Consider the following 21,060-nt stretch of genomic DNA (forward strand, 5'->3'; position numbering starts at 1 on the left):
TCTCCGGGAGGAGAGGATGGCAATCCACTCCAGTATTCTTGTCTGGAGAATCCCATGGACAGAGGAGCCTGGCGGGCTACAGTCCATAGGACCGCAAAGGGTCGGGCAGGACTGAAGCAGCTTAGTATGCAGGCACGCACTTAAGTTTCATTACCAGGTACGTTGGATACTTTGTCTCTAATTTAGCTATTATAGGCTTCTTTCCGCCTTTCCTAGGTCTAAGAAACAATCCTCTTTTAGGGGGAAAAAAAGGCTGAAAGCAATCCTTGCCGGTGTTCTATACTGTTGACCCTGCAGCCTGGGTCACAGTAGACTGGGCTATGACTGGTCCTTGGGCTACAGGCAGACAAAGCAAGCATGAGGCGGCCTGGTACAAAGAGCTTTGCTTATCTGAGGCATTTTCTGTTAAAAGCAGAACTGGAGAAATGATCTTGAACCTTCCTCTGGTCACCCAGGGAGGGGCCCAGTTGGCAGCTATGCCAGAGAGAGAGAGGCATAAAGAGAGGGCACCAAGCTGAAGTCACCAGGCAGCAGGTGTCCTGTGGTAGAGCAAGGCGGAGAAAGTGAAAAACGAGAGCCGAGGGGTCAGAGAAATAAATGGGGCTGGAAGACTTGCCAAGAGAGGGGACAGGGGCCATTTTTTCTCTGAAATGACAGCTACTAAGAGCTGCTCAGGACACTAGAACATTTGTGGTTTCCTCAAAGACAACAGGAACCTTCCAGTTCCAGGAGCCGAGTCTCAGAACACGGGCAGTTCCTGAGGTTCTCTTCCTTTACCGTGCAGCATTCTTACCGCGGGGCTGAGGGGCAGCACGCCCCAGGGTAGCTCGAGCAAACCCGTTCTCCATCCACCTGGGCAGAGCCTCAGCCTCCCCCAAGAGGCGCCTGGACTCACTCTCTCCTTCATACAGAGCTTCAGGGTCAGCCCCCAGCCAGCCCTGTGGCTTGTGCCCCAAATGTTGCAAATGAAGTGATGGGGCAGGTGCCTGTTTGAAGGAGAGGCAGAGTGAGGATGGAATTCAGCCTGGAATCCTGGAGTCAGGGAGGTCAGGGGACTCTGAGGTCACAGCTGCTGTTCCAGCCAGAGCTTCTGCTGCCGTTCCCTACAGGCAGCTCAGGTTTCAGCGCTCACGATTGTCCTCAAAGATAGAACCCACAGGGAAGTCTGTTAACACTGTGGCTGAGGGGGTGTGGCCTCAGACCAGCTAAACCAGCATCTCCAGAGACTGGGTACAGAGACTGGGCACTGACATTTTTTAAATGCTCCCCAAGTGATTCTCAAAAGCAGCCAGGGTTGAGACTCCTCCACTTACCTGCATTTCAAGGGCTCTCTCTAGTTTCCTGTTAGAATCAGTTTCACCGTATCAGTTTCCACCGACATGGGCAACTCCTGTAGACACAGAGGAACTCCTAGGGATTGGGGCCTCCTATTTGCCCTTTTCCTCAGTGCTTTTCAATTATTGAGATTCCCCTCCCCCCACCTATATTAAGTTGATCCTTAACTATAGATAACTGTCTCAATCATTTTTTTGTAAGTAGTTCTTATTTTAAAGTTTCAGTTTGAATTAAATTCTCCCACTCGATGAGATTTCTGTCCTATAGTGGTTCAGAAGATGTAATTTCTGAGATGTAGTTTCTCCAGGGAAAACCACTTATTTGTCGACAGCATAGAATGTGTTCTCCTCTATTCATGTAGACCCCTCCCTACACTTGGATGAATGGAGTTACTTGGTTATTAATGAATATTTCATATCATATAGATTCCTGCTGCTGCTCTGACTCTGTGAAACCCCATAGATGGCAGCTCACCAGGCTCCCCGGTCCCTGGGGTTCTCCAGGCAAGAACACTGGAGTGGGTTGCCATTTCCTTCTCCAATGCATGAAAGTGAAAAGTGAAAGGGAAGTCGCTTAGTCACGTCTGACTGTTCACGACCCCATGGACTACAGCCTACCAGGCTCCTCCATCCATGGGATGTTCCAGGCAAGATTCTTACATAGACAAAAAATAAAAGAAGTTTCCTCCTCTAACGTACTGTGAGCAGGAAAGATGGGCTTAGGCGCCTGATGACGTTTATTTAAGTGAGATTTCAAAACAAATTGATGCAGCTGAGCTGTCCTTCACTTTGCTTTCAATGTGGCTCATGGTGAAAATGCTGATGCCCTACCTTGCTGGGAGTCTTGCTCCACACAGTACTTGCCTTGTTGGTTTGTGATCTTCCTCCTTCAAACTTTGATTCCCTCCCACACAGTCCCTCTTCTTTTACGTTCACCTGGGCTCTAATCTTCGCTCTCCTGTCGGAACTCCCTTCCTCCACCTCTGGTTCCTGTTTTCTTTCTCAACATGCCATGCGAATGGTAACTTCTAGCTTTATTTAGCTTACTTTATTCTTAGAACAACTAATTGTTTCACAAGAAAATTTACTGTTTTTGTTTTCTTTTGGCATCTTTAAATTCTTATAAATTAAAGATGTCAAAAATCTTGTTTTTTATTATAAGTTGATAACAGCACATTATAGGTATCTTTATAAACCTAAGATAGATACCTTTACAAATCTAACTTAGATTCTTATAACTCAAATGGCATTAGTGCCTTTCCCATTACTCTGAAAGATCTCTGCCAATAAAGTGGTATGAAGTCTGCTGGGTAAAACATCTTTTCTTTAGTTCCGGTTCCACCAAATCTTCATTTATCACTTTGTCTATAGTAAGAATCCATTGAGACTAGGAAGCCCCTTTCCTTTGCCGTGTCCTAGAGCTGTGCTTCTCATATTTAAATGAATATGGATCACGTGGGGATTTGTTAAACCTCAGATACTGATTCAGTAGGTCTGGGTGGGGCCTGCTATTCCGAGTTGGCTATGAGCTCCCAGGGGTTGCTGTTGCTGCTGGTCCAGGGAAGCCTTGCCACAGGGAGTTCCTTAAGCAGCTTTGGTGCTCGCCCCAAACGTTTTACCACCACAACTTTCTCCATGCTTAGCTATCATCTTCTCAAATCAACTCTCAACCAATTGCTGAAATAGGATTAAGCCAATAGCCCCCTGGGCTTCTCTGGTGGCTCAGTGGTAAAGAATCTGCCTACAACGCAGGAGACCCCGGGTTGATCCCTGGGTCAGGAAAACCCCCTGAAGAAGGGAATAGCTACCCACTCCAGTATTCTTGCCTGGAGAATTCCATGGACAGAGGAGCCTGGTGGGCAGCATTCCATGGGGTCACAAAGAGTCGGACACGACTGAGTGACTAACACACAACAGCCTCCAATATTGATGTTGGTTCTCTGTACTTGAAAATTTTGTTTTTTCATTTTGCCAGTCTTCCTTGTTTCTGACCACTATTTCTTAAATTGACACAGCTTGTCACATGCTTCAACTCAGGTCCTTAATCATTCCTATAAAACAACTCATGTCATAGTTGTCATTTCCTACTTTCACTATTTTTTAATTTACTTTTGTTTCCTTATAACTCTTTTTAGCACTTTTAAAACTTCTGTTTTGAGGTTAATCAGATATGATAGGATTAAGAATGTTCATAAAACATCTCAAAATGAAGGACTAACCATGCAGTGGTCAAGACAAAAATGACTGGGCACGCGTAAAGCTATTTTCTAGTGACAGGCAGACTCTTTTGGATCTGATTTGGTGCCTTATTGAAATCTGTAAAACTTAATAAATTGAAAGCTTATGAGCAGAGGAGTTTATTTAAATTGAATAAAATGAAAACTATGTATTGTTCCTCAGTACCAGTGGTTTCCCCATCTACTAGATACTGAGGAATCTGTCTCTATAGCCCGGATCATTCAATCGCTTACTCTATACCAGGTATTATTTCTGGGTGGTGGAGACTCAGTAAACAGCACCCCTCTCTATTACTTGTCTCAACTAATTAAGAAAGAAGACAGTCAGCATAAAGCACCCATCCCTTTCATTTCTGGTAAGGCTGATGAAGCACAAGACATATGTTCATGGACAAGCAAAACTCCTATTACAAAACCTCAGGATAAGACCTGTCTCCCCAGTCACAGAAAGGACAGGTCACCACAGTCTCCTTGCCCGGCAGCCTGTCCTTATGGAGAAGAATGGCTGTTCTTTACTGGATGTTTGCACCCAAGAAAAAGAGAGGAAGGTGCCAGGTCCCTAATTCCCTAAACCACTAATCAGAATAGTCACCACGGCTCCGCCAGGAAAAGCCTATCCTCACACAGCCCCTTATTTGCCTCATTCAATCTCAGCCCCTAGTAGATCCTGTCTTTAAAATGTTGATATTTTGTTCATCACAATTTTTTTTTGTTATTTAAAACTTTCTGAATGTTGCATTTAAATATTATTTATCTTGATTTATTAAGGTTTTTAGTTCCCCCTTAAGTTTTACACCTGCCTTACCCACCTCACCCTAGTCTCAGACCCCGTTTTAAAATAAATGTGTGAGCAAATAAACAACTTCTTCCTTTTAAAATATCTATTTATTTTTGGCTGTGCTGGGTCTTCACTGTTGGGCGAGCCAGAGCTGTCTCTAGTTGTGACGAGCAAGGGCTACTCTCTGGTGGTGGTGCATGGACTTCCCATCGCAGTGGCTCCTGCTGTGGAGCATGGGATCTAGGGCTCAAGGGCTTCGGTAGTTCTGGCATACAGACTCAGTCTCCTGGCAGCATGTGGGATGAGGGATTGAACTAGTGTCCCTTACATTGCAAGGCAGATTCTTAACCACTGGACCACCAGGGAAGCCCCAGATAACTTTTTCTTAATTAAGCAATTACTAAATAAAGTGTCAGATAGTGTCATGTACTATGTTGAGAAAAAGGATGTATAGGCAGTGATTGGGCCAGTAACTGGAATGATCAGAAAAGATCTACATTAGAGGATGATATTTAAGCTGACAGCGAATGCCACAAAGGAGCCAGTGGTAAGATAGTTTGGAGAAAACTTGTGAAAAGGCCTAGGAAATGAACCTAGGATTTTCAGGGAACACACAACACACCAAAGATTCGGTTCAGTTCAGTTCAGTCACTCAGTCGTGTCTGACTGTTTGCGACCCCACGAATCGCAGCATGCCAGGCCTCCCTGTCCATCACCAACTCCTGGAGTTCACTCAGATTCTCGTCCATCAATCAGTGATGCCATCCAGCCATCTCATCCTCTGTCATCCCCTTCTCCTCCTGCCCCCAATCCCTCCCAACATCAAAGTCTTTTCCAATGACTCAGCTCTTGGCATGAGGTGGCCAGAGTACTGGAGTTTCTTAGTGTGGCTTAAGCGTCAAGGAATGATAGGTGAGTAGTATTTTAGGTAGAAGGTCAGGAAGGGTTCAAATTTTCAGACTTTGTAAGCCCAGTGAGGAGTTCGACTTTTTTCCTAAAAGCACAGAAGGATTTAAAGTAGGAAAGCAACATGATCTGATTGCTGTTTTAAAATAATTCTCTTTGGCTGTTGTGTCAAGAATGCGTTATGGGGGTGTTCATGGTGAAAGAGGAGAATCAGATCCTTCAGCATTCCTGGTGAAAGATGACGGTGTCTTGGACCAGGGTGATTTTAGTGAAGACAGAGAAAGAGGAGCAGGATCTAGCAATACTTTAGAAGTAGAGTTGAATGGACTTGATGAATTAATATTCAGCAGGTGGGGAAAAGAACTGACTAATTTCGGGTGGCTTAACTTGAGCTACCAGGTGGATGGTGGTGCCACTTAATGAAATGGAAGAGGCTAGGATTAGGTTCGAAAGTGAGCTTGCAATCACATTTTCAATTTTTGGTGTTTTGGGTTTGGAGATGGTTGTTGGATATAGGTGGAGTTAATTGGTGTGAACTGAAGGAGGGGGAGGGAGGACTGGGCTGAAGATGGAGATCTCAGGCGTCACCCGTGCCTTGATAGAATTTACCGCATTGTAATGGATAGAAAAACCCAGGCAGAGAGCATACAAGAAGGGGGGGAGGCTGCAGATGCAGCCTCTGGAGAAGCAGTTAAAACAGGAGGAGGAGGAACGGACTGAGAGCGTGCAAGTATGGGGTCTTAAGACTGGGATAAGGAATGGCATGAGAACCACCAAGAGGGCGAGAAAAAAATCAGAGGAGTAACAAGTGGAAGCCACGGTTGACACGACAAAGGCCGCCGCCTTCGGTGCGAAGGCCCGAAAGCCTGCTGGGACAGGCTGACCAGAAGAATGGAAAGTCAGGCGGTCGGAACAGTCGCCACTTTCTCATCGAAAACACCGAAGCTCTGAGTGGTTAACTTTCATCATCCAAGGTCAGAGCCAGCGGGCTCAGATCCTGGAACCAGAGCCCAGGAGAGTGTCCGCGACAGGTCCACTCCCTCAAGGAACCGCTGAATGTAAAGCATTCTTTGACACGGCCGCTTCTATTTTAAAGAGGAAAGGCAGCGGGCCTGGCTCGGGCGAGAACAAGGCGTCAGAGCGGCGGGCAGTCTCCGCCGGCGGGGAAGGACCGGCCCCTTTTCCCGCAGCCCGAGCCGGCGCGCCCCACTGCGGCTGCGCGGGCCGGCGTGGGGCGGGGCGGGAACGCGGAAGGGGCCGCGCCGCGGGGACGAGCAAGGGCGGGGGGCGGGGCCGGCCGCGGGGGCGAGCAAGAGCGGGGCGGGAACGCGGAAAGGTCGCGCCGCACGGGCGAGCAAGGGCGGGATTGGGGGCGGGGCCGGCGCGCGGGGTCGGGGCGGGGACGCGGAAGGGCCGCGCCGCGGGGACGAGCAAGGGCGGGGGGCGGGGCCGGCCGGGCCGCGGGGCGTGAGGTGACAGGTGAGGGGGGCGGCGGTGGCCTGAGCAGCGGAGACGCGGCGGCGATGCTGGAGACCCTGCGCGAGCGGCTGCTGAGCGTGCAGCAGGATTTCACCTCCGGGTGGGTACACGGTGGGGGACGGAAAGGGGCCCGCACGCCCGGGCCGGGGAGCCGGGACGCCGCCTCCGCGCACCCGGGGTCTCATCTCGCGCCCGCCACTCCCCTCACCCAACCCCGGGCCTCCCATCCGCGCCCGGGCGGGGACAGTAGCCAACTTTCCGGCGTCGGCCCGGCCGCACGAAGTAACTTAGGTCCCGCCGGGCAGGCTCAGACCCGCGCGCCGGGGCGGGGAGCGGGTCCGGAAGGCTGCGGGCGGCCGAGGGTCGGGCGACCCTTCCCCGGCAGATCCGGCCGGCCCGAGAGGGGTCGGGTGAGAGGCGAGCGCGCCCCCGCCCCCACGAGGGACGGCGACCCTGCGCCCCCTCCCACGCCGCCGAGACCCCTGCCGGCTCGGGCCGCCACCCCCTCCAGACGGCAGGGGCCCGGCGGGCGTTTTGTCCGCCCCCGCGCGCGGAGGCTGAGCGCCTTTTCTTCCCCTTTTGATTTCTCTCTACCTCGGGTTCAGCGCCTCAGTGAAGAAACTCTCGGGCCAGAGAAACGCCAGAACTGGCCATCCTGTTCATGCCCTAGTGGTGACACGCACGCGGACCTAGCGGTTCCCGAACTTTGCTTGGAATCTCCTGGCAACCACCCCGGTGCGTGCCCGGGTGGCAAAGGCTACCAGCTACACCAGGCTGAGGATGGGGGTTCGAAAGACCACCCCCGCCCAGGTGATTCCAGTTTGGCGTAGACTCTAACGCCAGGGGCCCTAGGATCTTACCTCTATCTACCATTTAAGCCAACGCGTTTCTGCAAGTTTCTCTGCCTCACTCTCTGCGACCAGTAAAACAACGGGGATGATGAAGATGGTTCTCATCTCACAGGGTTATTGTGAGGATGAATGAACCAACGTGTAAAACGCACTCATGTTGCGTCACTGCTGTTATTAGTGCTTAATTCAACTTTTCCATTTCTTCCCAAAGGGTGTCACTTTGATAAAGGATAAGTCTGTCCCCTTTAGATTACGGATCCGTTGACGAAAGCTCTCCCTATGAGGGCCTCTCCGTCATGGTTTACGTTTCTGATGAGAAAGATGTTAGCTACAGTTGTGTCTTAGTGGACAAAAATGTTTATATGGTTTACCTCTTAGGTGCTGAGTAGTAACATTGGAGAAGGAAATGGCAACCCACTCCAGTGTTCTTGCCTGGAGAATCCCAGGGACGGGGGAGCCTGGTGGGCTGCCGTCTATGCGGTCGCGCACGACTGAAGCGACTTAGCAGCAGCAGCAGTAACAGACAGGCAAATACTTGAGCACTTACATGTAAAGCATTTTTGGTGGTCTTGGTTTGGGGTCCTTAGGAATGGTAATTGTAGATGTCCTAGGAGTCATTGATTGACCCTGTGCTTGATTGGTTGCATGCTTGATTCCCCGCCCCCACCTTTTAAATTTAAAAACTAACATTTTCAGAATGTAAATTATTGAAACGTTGGGGTGTAATGCTGCAGCGGTAGCAGGAGAACAGTACGTCGCAGATAAGCCCATCTGGTACAGCCCTCCTGTCATTACCTCAAGAAATTCCGTGATGAGCAACAGTCTATCTTCTGAGAGTAACAGCTACTGAAGCGTTACAGGTCAGGTGGTTGCCTCTGAACCCATTCGTTCTTTGAACTTTGCTCGAGAAGGTTCAACTCACCTAGGAATATGGATTCTCCCAGGCCATCCTGGGAGATCTGGAAAACCTGAGTTGAGGGTTGAGTTACAGATAAGGGTGGAGGGGATCTGGTTAGAACGCCTTCTTGAAAACTGAATTTACCTGAAGCATGATGGAAACTGGGGCCAGTTTGGGATAGGAGATCCTGAGAGGGCTTCCATTCCGTGAAGGCCCTTCATGGGCTTCCTTGTACAGGTCACTCTGAGCCGACAAGCCATTGGACCAGCAGTGTGTGCCGTGAGCCTGTCACCTGGCAGAGAAATCACTCCTGCTCAAGGTGAAATTAAACACAGCAGTACATGTATATTGCATGAAGGCACTGAGGGATTCAGAGATGAAAGCAACGTGGCCCTTGCCTCTCAAAACCACCAGACTGGACCTAGCATTCCTTTAGAACACTTGCTATTGGTGCCTATAGATGCCAGAGCAGCTGGCTTACAAAATAACTGGAACGTCTGCCATTAGGGTTGCCCTCGGAACTCAGTAGGGGAAAGGTGGGTGCTTCCCTGAGCCCTTTCACTGTGGAGCTTCACGGTAGCCCAGAGCAACAGCCTGTCTTCAGAGACTTTTCTGCTCATTTTTAGTTTCTGGAAATTCATATAACTGGAGCTGAAACATAGGCAGTTTACTGTTTTTCAAGTATAATAGGAATATTCTTTATCAGGCTTACAAGAGAATGCCACTGCTACTACTGCTAAGTCGCTTCAGTTGTGTCCAACTCTGTACGACCCCATAGATGGCAGCCCACCGGGCTCCCCCGTCCTTGGGATGCTCCAGGCAAGAACACTGGAGTGGGTTGCCATTTCCTTCTCCTATGCGTGAAAGTGAAGTCTCTCAGTCGTGCCCAACTTCCCGACCCCATGGACTGCAGCCCACCAGGCTCCTCCATCCATGGGATTTTCCAGGCAAGAGTACTGGAGTGGGTTGCCATTGCCTTCTCCGGGAGAATGCCACATTAGTGGTTAAAGCATGTGTGAACACTGAATTTCAACCTTCCGTTCAAACTTAGGAAAAAGTCAGCTTCAAGGGACTGTAGGTTGTCCATTGCCTCAAGATCTTTTTTCATCAAATTTTATTCATCGTAATAGTTACGTCAAAGTCAAAATAAGCCTAGAAATTATGTTGCTTTCCTTCTGGGCTAACTGGGCGGTTATCTGGTGCAGGGGCTGAGGGACAGATGGGACTGGCTCCCAGCTTCACTGTCTGCCCCTCGCCTACCTGCATCCTCACCTGGGTTTATGTCCCCCGGAGCTCTGGGAGCCTTTTGGAGAGTTCACAGAGAACCTCTGCTGTTTAAGGACTGGCTTGAACTCTGAGGGAAACTTTTGGACACACTGCAGCACTTTCTTCAAATCTGCTCTGGTCTTTGATTTTTTTAAAAAAACCTTCAGAGCAGTAATGACCCACAGCCTGAGGATTGATGTATTCAGGCATGCAAACCCCTTCAGGAAAGTGAAAATCAGATTTACCAAGGGTTTACAGCTGCCTGTCACTGGCTGGCATTTCCTGCCTGTAATGCTCTGGGTGCTTTTGGATAGGGAGGAATAGCAGTTCACAGTTGTTACTTGTTGCAACTAGATGGTGGGTGTTTCCTTCTCTCTGGTCAAAGCCCCCTCTGCCCTGACCTCGGGCCCTGCCTGCTGTGCTCATTTCTCTTCTCCTCTCCGGCAGTATCATAGCCTCAAAGGAGAGCATTCAACAGTCCAGTTCACAGTATGGTAAAATGGTGAGGTTTAATGCTGCTCTTCCTTGACTGAGTGAGTGATGTTGCTCAATCGTGTCCAGCCCTTTGCGACCCCATGGACTATAGCCTACCATGCTCCTCTGTCCATGGAATTTTCCAGGCAAGAGTACTGGAGTGGGTTGCCATTTCCTTCTCCAGAGGATCTTCCCGACCCAAGGATTGAACCTGGGTCTTTGCAGTGTAGGCAGATGCTTTACCGTCTGAGCTACCAGGGAAGTCCAATCAACTTGATTACTTACCTTTTAATATAAACAGGGGAAAAAACCTTAATATTCAATTTGACTTATTACTGAGTTCCTACCAAGTGTCAGACACCAGTCTAGGAAGTCAAAGTCTTATCATAGAAGTTTTTTTCATTTTATTAAAAAAAAAGATAGGAGGCCACATGCCCAGTTTTGCCTGCTCTTTGCCAGTGTCTGTGTGTTTAGCCAGACCCTGGAACTACAAGCTTGACAAAAACTGTGTGTGCTCTCCAAATGCCCTAGCCTGGCGGTAACACAAAGCAAAGCAGAAGGAAGTGAACGTGGAAGATACAGGTGATATGGATTGTGAGCTCAGAGGAGTCATTAGTTGAGATGCTTCAAAGAAGAGCTGACTTCTAGACTGGCCTGGAAGAATGAGGAGAGATGAGGCTAGATTTGGCTGAGGGATTTCAGAGATGAAACTCTTGTGGGAGAGGAACCTGGAATGGAAGTTTAGTGTCTGATAATAGAGCATCATCAGTGCTTTGCAAATTAATTCATTTAGAAAATATTTATTGAGCACTTACCTGTTGATGGGGCTTCCCTAGTAGCTGACATGCTATAGCACTATGCCTGCAATGCAGGAGACCCAGGTTCAGTCACTGAGTTGGGAAGACCTGTTGCAGAAGGCAATGGCTACCCCCTCCAGCATTCTTGCCTGGAGAATTCCGTGGACAGAGGAACCTGGTGGGCTGGAGTCCATGGGGTCGCAAAGATTCAGATGCAAGTGAGCAGCTAACACTTAACCCCTGTTGATGAGTGCTAGGACCACAGCAGAGAATGCACACCAGACAGCAAGTAATGGCCCTGCCCACACTCGACTGGCTTCTGCTGCTGCATCGCCTCAGTCATGGCCGACCCTGCGCGACCCCATAGACGGCAGCCCACCAGGCTCCCCCGTCCCTGGGATTCTCCAGGCAAGAACACTGGAGTGGGCTGCCATTGCCTTCTCCAATGCAGGAAAGTGAAAAGTGAAAGTGAAGTCGCTCAGTCGTGTCCGACTCTCAGCGACTCCATGGACTGCAGCCCCCCAGGCTCCTCCATCCATGGGATCTTCCAGGCAAGAGTACTGGAGTGGGGTGCCATTGCCTTCTCCGACTCGACTGGCAGGAGGCCAAAAATCTAGAAGGTCAGTAGTACTGTTGCTGAAAACAAAGCAGGTTCAGGGGTTGGGTGGGGCCGGGAGGATTGCTGTCTTATATAGGATGGTCATGGCTTATTTTTAGGTTGATTAATCTTCTGAAGGTTTTTCTGGAGGGGAGCAGCCTGAGCCTACTTGTATTTGTGGAAGAATAATTTGAGAGGCAGGGTGATGGGAGGACTAGAGATGGGAAACGGAGATTATTTAGGAGGCTATAATTATGGAGCAGATAAGAGATGATGAAAAGGCAGTGTTGGTGGAAATTTGACAGAAGGAATAATGACAGGCACTGGTCGATTTCATTAAAAAAATGAGACTAGCAAGTGAAAAAAGGTGGAGAAACTGAGGATCTCAATTTTGGAGTATCTTAGATAGTGATGTCGTTTACCAACAGAGACATTGAGGAGCTTTGAGAGAGAAGGAGCAGTTGACAGGGAGTGTGTCTCGAAGTCCAAGAGGCAGCAGGAAATTCAGGAAACACTGAGGAAAGAGGTCAGGACTGACTGGGTGCATTCTACGGTGATTAGGATAGAGACAGCGTACAGTCCTCTCCCCTTCCTGAGTCTGTGACTTTTGCGTGAGTCTCTCAGCCGCCAGAGCTTTGGGGTCCTATGCACTTTTAGGTGTGATTGATGCTTTTGTGTTTCCTGATTTTGAGTTAAAAAAAAAAGTTAATGGGGAAAATATAATAGATTGGATTTGTATTCATAAGTATAATTTAAATTCAAAATAATAGAGGCGTGAAAATGTTATAGGACAAAATATGCTGATTAATACATGTTGTGTTTTAAAGCAGTCACCCTGGCCTTTCATAATAGCTGATGGGCTTAGATGAGTAGGACATTGAAGTCCAAATAAGTGGAATGCCATTGAGGTCCCCCATCCCAGCGAGTCAGGCCCAGAAAGCCATTTCCTGCTCAGCAGTCATTGCCGAGCTCCCCCTTTCATTCTGTGAAACTACTTTTTAAGCTTTTTGTCTAAGAGGTTTTGCTAGTTATCTCCATTTCTCAAGAAGATGTCTCCATCTTAGTATTTTCCGTAAAGCTTAAAGAAAATAAATGTGCTATGGTCAAACAAAGGTCAGTCTTTGAAACAATCTCAAAATATTGTGGTGTGATGATGAATTTGAAAGCAAGTGTTTTGGACTCTGAAGCGCACGTTGGTTGCTTTGAGTGGGAAACAATTGAGAGGTGGCTCACTTCAAAGTCTGTGTGTGAACACACTCACGCTGTGGCACGCCTGTCTCCCTGAGGCTGTGCTGTGTTGGGAAGAAGGCTAGGAACGGAGGAGAAGCCTTTTATGGGAACTGGTGGATTGGGGGATCTCTGTTTTATTTTACCTTGGCCCTGTAATGTACATAGCTGCTTTCTTGATGGTTACCATTTTTATTATACTTGGTGATCATTTTTATTATACTTTTTGTTTGAATTGCCTCTGTAATTTACAGTTACAGCCTGCTGCCAGAGTCATATTCGGAATTTCCTTTAATTCTTGTGGCAAATCATTATGGTCAGTATAATACTTCTATTTTATGGTTTAGGAAACTGGGGAATTGCACTCAGACCAGTATTTCCTTCTCAGTGTGGCAAGACACTGTGGAACTTGATTAATGGGTTGTTTCCAGCCCAGAATCACTGTGAGAAACTTAAGAGTTCTCCCCAGATAAAAATGGTAAGCTCCTGCCAGTTGAATTCTGGGTTTGGAGTATGTACTTCAGAAAGGACCTTTTTTCTTTTGGGAAGATTACTTGTTACATTTTCAACTTAAAAAGTGTTACATTGACTTTTTATCCTTTCCTTAACTTTTTTCAGTTTCCAACTTGCTTCTTGCTACTTTGTTTTCTCCAGCAGTTTCTATTCTGAATGTGGCATATTGATGATTTACATGGAAAAGGTGTGATAAGAAAAGATGAATGTCTACAAGACTGTTTTTTGTTATGAAAACTTTGAAAAACTTTTAAATCTATTATTTGGCTGTGCTGGGTGTTGCTATGCGAGCTCTTCTGTAGTTCCGGCAAGCAGAGGCTACTCTCAAGTTGCACAGGCTTCTCATTGAGGTGGCTTCTCTTGTGGCTCCCAGGCTCTAGAGCGCAGGCTCAGTAGTTGTGGCGCATGGATGTAGTTGTCCCATAGCATGTGGGATCTTTACAGACCAGGAATCAAACCCATGCCTCCAGCAATGGCAGGCGGATTCTTAACCACTGAGTGTCCAGGGGAACCCCCAAACTTTTTTTTAAACAATGTTTTAAACATTTACAAAAATATGTACAGTGAGCCCCATGTATACATTATTCATATAAAACAGTTAATTATCACATTTACTCAGTCTCTCCCTTATTTATAGAGTATGAGCTTTCCTGGTGGCTCAGATGGTAAAGAATCCACCTGCAGTTCAGAAGACCTGGGTTCAATCCCTGGGTTGAGAAGATCCCCTAGAGGAGGGCATGGCAGCCCACTCCAGTATTCTTGCCTGGAGAATCCTGTGGACAGAGGAGCCTGGTGGGCTATAGTCCATGGAATCTCAAAGACTCAGACATGACTGAGTGACTAACACTGTTTATAGAGTAAACCTCAGACTTAGTTCTCACCTCTCTCATAAATCAATTTTCATCTTAAAAAAAATATATAAATGCAATGCCAATATCATACCTAGCAAAATTAATACTAATTCTATGATATTATCAATTATCCAGTCCAAAATCTAATTTCCTGGTTCTTAAAAGTATCTTTTTACAGTTGATTTGTTCAAATCCAGATCAAATAAGTTCCACACATTATAGTTGGTTAAAAACCAATTTTTAAAGCAGATGGTTGTTAAGGAGCCACCTGGGGAAGCTTACTCACCCTTCCAATAATTTTAGTTTCAGCTCCCTGTAAGCTTCCTCTTTTCTGTTTCATTCCAAACCAATTTTTTCTTTCTTTTGGGGAAGTGTGGAGGAGAACCCCAAGTTTGATACATTACAATTGAGAATTTACAGTTTTTTTCAGAAATAAATATTTGAAATACTAACCTAGAGATTTTCTTGGTTGTACAATGAACGGTCCAAAGATGGTCTTAGCAGTTTGCTTCAATATCCTTGTTACCATATGAATTGTCCCAAGTCACTGGAAATAATACTAGAGTCATTTTGACTATAATGCACTGCTGTGTCCATTTGTTCTAATACAGTTCTACCTGAGATATCACAACCAAGTGCCTTTCTCGCAGATTTTGGAGTGGAAATGGTTGAATGGCTGTCAAAATAACTTTCTTGAGCTATTGCTTAATCTTAGTCTAAACTGGATTTACTGGTTTCCAAGCTAAGCTCGAAATTTTTTATTGTTTTTCTAGGACAGGTAAGACTTTCTAAATTCAGCTCATCTGGAGAGGTGTCTACACATAGTTTTGTATTAAAGAGATTGCTAAGTCTTTTTTTTTTTTTAACATTGTAGAGGAATTGATCTCATCAATATTTTAGTTTTTGAAAAAGAGCATAGAATAATATTTTAAAAAGTCTTGGTGTGAAATTGATACTACAACTTGTTGAAAAATGGGGGCCACTCTCTTTTTTCTGATGTTTCCAGAATAGTGAGGCTTCTTTAGTCCAGTCATATTTAGGAAATGTTTCTAGAAAAGGGATTTGGGGCAAGAAAAATATAAAATGGCATTTGATATTGGAAGTCCCTTTCTGGTTTTGAGCTAGGCACCGTCGACCAAAAAGTTGGACGACTCTGTCAGGCGTACATGTACAGCTGTGCACAGCAGAGGGTTGGGCATTCTAGGAGAGTCAGCCGGTGGGCTGGGACAGGGCAACTCAGCTGGCACGCTAGGACAGCTTCTGGCAGGTTGCAGTAGAGCATCGTGAGGAGGCAGCTCCTGTGTCTGCTTTACGAAGGCTTTGTGGGGCTAGCTGGGGTACTGTGGCCTACGCTTCAGACTGTTTAGAAGTGAATATTTGTAGAAGTAATCAGATTAAGAAGAACATGTCCAGATGTCTTCATTGTATGCGGGAATATCTCATAATTGAGTTCTCACTTTTTGACTGTTATATGATAGAGTCCAAGTCAAAAGTAGGTAAAAATGGGCTGGTGAAGTTAAAAAAAAAAATTTATATATATATATAAAATACAAAGTTTATGACCTTCATATTTTACATATAGAAAAGCTTATTTAATTTTCTTACATATGCATTTTTAGCCCATTTATTTTTTCCAGCCCAATAATTTAAAAAAGCAAACAGAAGGGGAGTGGAGCGACTTCACTTTCACTTTTCACTTTCATGCATTGGAGCAGGAAATGGCAACCTGCTCCAGTGTTCTTGCCTGGAGAATCCCAGGGACTGTGGAGCCTGATTGGCTGCCATTTATGGGGTCGCACAGAGTCGGAAACAACTGAAGTGACTTAGCAGCAGCAGCAGCAGCAGCAGCAGCAGCAGCAGCAGGCTTCCCAGGTGGCACTAGTGGTAAAAAAAAAAAAAAAAAAAAAAAAACCCTGCCTGCCAACGCAGGAGACATATAAGATGCAGGTTCGATCACTGGGATGGGAAGATCCCCTGGAGGAGGACACGGCAACCCACTCCAGTATTCTTGTCTGGAGAATCCCATGGGCAGAGGAGCCCAGCAGGTTACAGTCCATAGGGTCGCAGAGAGTCACTGAAACGACTTAGCGCTCACGCAGGCTGCTATAGTTGAATAGCTAGCAGAAGCAGTTAAATAGTAGCTGATATGATGACCAGTGGTAGAGACGGAAAATTTAAAATTTTAAAAAACTGCTATAGGATCCTGAACAGACTCCCAAAACCACTGTAGATTGGTTTCAGGTTGGCAAATGAGGAGGCATTCCTAGCTCAGAAACATCTAGGGAGTGTACTGTTTTGTTGTGAAATGCAGTCAGTGGTGTTCATGATAATGACCCTAAATTATCAGAAAATGTACCAGCTCCTCTTTAATGAAAGAGGTTTGTAATGTATTTTAGAAGCTTTTTATCAATAGCTAAAATTGCTTAGAATGTTGGCACTTAGAGAGTGCTTAGTATAGTATCACTTTATAGTGTGTTGGTTAGACAAAGAAAACAGACTTATGGACATAGAGGGGGCTGGTGGAGTTGGGGGGAGAAGAGGGTGGGACAGATGGAGAGAGTAGTGTGGAAACATACTCTGCGATATGTAGAATAGCTAGCCACGGGGAATTTGCTGTATGACTCAGAGAACTCAAACCATGGCCTCTGTAACCACCTAGAGGGCTGGGATGGGGTGGGAGGTTGGAGGGAGGTTCAAGAGGGAGGGGACATGTGTATACTTACGGCTGATTCATGTTGATGTATAGAAGAAACCAGCATGATGCTGTAAAGCAATGATCCTTCAAGTAAAAATAAATTTTGTAAAATGTGCTGCTTAGATAGTAGTATTACTGATCAAGTTCACATATGGGGGCCACTGTCTTTTTTCTGAGTAGTGATGCTTCTTTAGTCCAGTCATATTTAGGAAATGTTTCTAGAAAAGGGATTTGGGGCAAGAAAAATATAAAAATATTTGCTGTAAATTTTCCGCTTGTGTCTTATGTACAGTATACAAATATTTGTTGTCTTAATTCTTTCTTAAAAAAGTATTGACTTCCAACCAGAAATTTTACCAGCTATGAAATTTGCATTTGAAAATTTCTTAAACTGTAAAAATGTGATATTTTATACTGGTTGAATTATAGGCTGAAGACTTTAAGTGACAAGTCAAGAGAAGCTAAAGTAAAAAACAAACCCAGGTAAGCATGTGCTGTTTTAATTTACTATGACTTAAATTCCATACAATTTTTGGTTACAGTCGTGATAGTATAATTAATGTATTTTACATCTGTTGCGTGCATCTGACTAAACAGTTTATTGATTCTTTCTAAATTTTCTAACCCTGGAAATTTTTCTGATAAAATTGTAAAATGGTTGAAAAAGTGACAGGTAATTGTTTTTCTCTATGACAGTCGGTGATTATTTGATCACAATTAATCATTTTTATTTGTATAGTAAGAGCAAAGTAAAAGTTCTCCATTGTTGAGAAGCAAATTATTAATGAAACAGTACTTGGCAAGTGAGCCTCTTCAGCTGTGTTGTCTGTTTTATATGAAAACACTAGTATTGTGCAGTGCTTTGTTCATTTTTTAAATAATGCACACTACTAAATTTCACTTTAAGGCTAGCAGTGGGGACTTCCCTGGTGATGCAGTGATTAAGACTCCACGCTGACAGTGCAGGGAGCACAGGTTGCATCCCTGGTGAGGGAACTAAGATCCTGCGTGCCATTTGGCACAGCCAAATTTTTTTTAAAAACCTAGAGATAAGGAGCTTTAAAGAAATTTTCTTGTTAGCTAGAATTCTGTTAAAGTGTTTATGGTATTATAGTGTGCTAAAAATCTGCAGGGCAAAGTGATGGCTAATAGTATGTTGCAGTATATTAACTCTGGAATAGGGGTTTTCCCAGTGGCTCACTGGTAAAGAACCCACCTGCCAAAGCAGGAGACACAGGTTTGATCCCTGGCTCAGGAAGATCCCCTGGAGAAGGAAATGGCAACCCACTCCAGTATTCTTGTCTGGGAAATCCCATGGACAGAGGAGCCTGGTGGGCTACAGTCCACGGGGTTGCCAGGGAGTCGGACACAACTTAGCGGCTAAGCAACAACTTTGGAATAATAGCACGTTTTTCTAAAAGTTTAGATCAGTTGTCGTTAGTGATTTTAAAATATTCCACACTATGACTGACAGCATCAAAATTATTGTGTGTAACTTTTTGTAAGTTGGCCTAAAGCAGCATCAGTTTTTAATAAAATAAGTGTTTCTTTTGGCAGGACTGTCCCATGTTTGCCGAAGTACTCTGCTGGACTAGAATTACTTAGCAGGTAAGTGTTTTCATTTAAATAAAAAGGTTATGCTTCTGTTATCTAAAAGTGTTTTATAATTCTAGAGATAGACACCTTAAAACAACTAAATTTTTACCTTAACATAGAGATTGTGTCCCTCAGGGGCTTTTTACATTTATTTCACTGATTAATACAAAGGCCATTCAGATTTTGAGCATATTGATCACTATTATATATACTAACCGATAACTTTATCATGTGCTTGTATTATGTTTGTGGTTTCTTTGTTGCAAGAAAATTGACTCTGGATTTGAGTCCTCAATAATTTTCTTACTTTGATTCTTAATTTTATACTGTTTCTTCTCCAATCCATTTCTGTTGATGTGCAAGTACATGATTTTCTTAGATGACATCAAAAGCATAAGTGACAAAGGGAAAAAGGATGAATTGGACTTTATCAAAATTAAAACCTTTTGCTCTTTAAAGAATACTATCAAGAAAGTGAAAGAACAATCCATAGAAGGGGAGAAAATATTTGCAAATTACACATCTTTTGAGGTACTTGTATCTAGACTATAAATAACTTTTATAACTCAACAGTAAAAAGACAACCCAGTGAAGAAATAGGCAAATGATTTGAATAGACATTTCTGTAAAAAAGATGGGCAAATGGTGAATAAGCGCATGAAAAAATTCTCAACATCGTTAGTCACAAGGGGAAGGGCAAACCACAACCACAGTGAGATACCACTCATACCCACTAGCATGCCTATAATCCAAAAGACAAACAACAAGTGTTGGCAAAGATGTGGAGAAGTTAGAACCCTTATGCTCTTCTGGTGGGAGTGTAAAATGGCACAGCTGCTGTGAAAAACAGTTTGTTAGTTTTCTCAAAAAGTTAAGAGTAGAATTACCATGTGATCCAGCAAATTCACACCAAAAGAATTGAAAACTTACATTTATGTCAAAATTTGCACACAAATGTGCATAATAGGAGTATCTTTCATTCAGGCTGCCCTGTCCATGGGGATTCTCCAGGCTAGGATACTGGAATGGGTTCCATGCCCTCCTCCAGGGGATCTTCCCAACCCAGGGATCGAACCCAGGTCTCTCGCATTGAAGGCGGATTCTTTACCACATGAGCCATGGGGGAAGCCCAGTATCATTCATAAAGCAATATCATTCATAATAGCCAAAAAGTAGAAACAGCACAAATGCTCATCAAAGGATGCATGAATAATTTGGTATCTCCACACAGTGGAACATTATTCAGCCACAAAATGGAATGAAGTGCTGAGGCACACTACATCTTGCACATCTTGAATAAAATTTAAAAACATTGCGCTAAATGCGAGGATGGAACAAAAAAGGCACATAGTGTATGGTTCTATTGATATGATATGTCCGGAACAGGCAGAAGGATAGTGTTTGCCAAGATTTGGAGAAGAGAGGGGAATGAGTAATGACTGCTAATGGATATGGGGTTTCTTTTCAGGATGATGAAATGTTTTGGAATCAGTGGTGATCGTTGCCCCAACTCTGTGAATATGCTGTGAATTATGCACTTTAAAAGCATGAATGTTATGCTTTAAATTAAAACTCAGCTGTTACGAAAATAAGTGTATGGTTTGCATGTGTTATCATCTGCAGTTCTGTATCTAGTGACGTGGCGTCTAACGGCCAAGTGGTAGCCGTGTGTGCAGCAGAGGGTACGCTCCTTTGCCTTACCTGCGTGTGTCATGGCATAATCAGCTATGCCTGCCTGTTGCTTTCCGTTTTCTAGCTTATACTCAGTTTCTTTTTATGCTTGCTGAATTTGGGCTTTTTTTTTTTTTTTTTCCTTCTCTAGGTGCTTAATTTGACATTAATTTCCTGCTTGTTTTTTGTTGAGTGAGGAACACAAGTGACTTTGAAAGGAGGTAGAATACAAATCAATCCATGGTATACTGTTTGCATGTTATCTTTATACTTTTTTAATCTAGTGATTTAGTTGAAACAGCTTCATTGAAAGTTGCTTATTTCAGATGTGTAGACTTCTCTGTGTGGTAGTTTTGGGGTACTTTTGGGGACTTTATCTGAAACATTTATAGCCATATCTATAATGTGTCTGTTCATTGCACTGAAACAGTATTTTCTCTCTGAAACTAGTGCTGAGTAGAGGAGAGACCATTTTAAATATCTAAATCATAAAATTTTTTTAGATAGTTAAAATACTGTGTAAAATACGATAACATAAAATTTTGCCATCTTAACCATTTTTAGGTGTACAGCCCACTAATGTCAGCCGCCTTCACATTGTTGTACATCCAGTCTCCAAGAGGCTTTTGATCTTGCAGACCTCTGCCACTGGCAACCATTGTTCTCTTTCTATAAATCTGACTACTTTAGGTCCCATTTGTAGGTGGAATCATGCAGTGCTTGTCTTCTTGTGATTGGCTTATTTCACTTAATATATTTTCGAGTTTTATTGAGACTTAATTGGCATACACCTCTATGTAAGCTTAAGTTATTGCCGCATAATGATTTGACTTACTTCATGAGATGATTGCCACGAGTGAATTTAGTGAGCATTCACCGTCTCATATAG

At 44.7% G+C, this 21,060-nt stretch overlaps 1 protein-coding gene across 4 annotated transcripts in view; it reads left to right on the plus strand.

Moving 5' to 3' along the window:
• The window catches only part of DTNBP1 (dystrobrevin binding protein 1), a 293,153-nt gene that overhangs the window by 187,196 nt on the left and 84,897 nt on the right, over positions 1–21,060 (plus strand). Inside the window, 3 exon segments of one of the 4 annotated variants that reach the window (NM_001126349.1) lie at positions 6,779–6,834; positions 17,334–17,387; positions 18,462–18,512. In NM_001126349.1, the coding sequence (NP_001119821.1) occupies positions 6,779–6,834; positions 17,334–17,387; positions 18,462–18,512 (161 nt within the window). 4 annotated transcript variants of the gene reach the window in all.

Source organism: Ovis aries, chromosome 20, assembly GCF_016772045.2.
Source record: "Ovis aries strain OAR_USU_Benz2616 breed Rambouillet chromosome 20, ARS-UI_Ramb_v3.0, whole genome shotgun sequence".
Taxonomy (NCBI): Eukaryota; Metazoa; Chordata; class Mammalia; order Artiodactyla; family Bovidae; genus Ovis; species Ovis aries.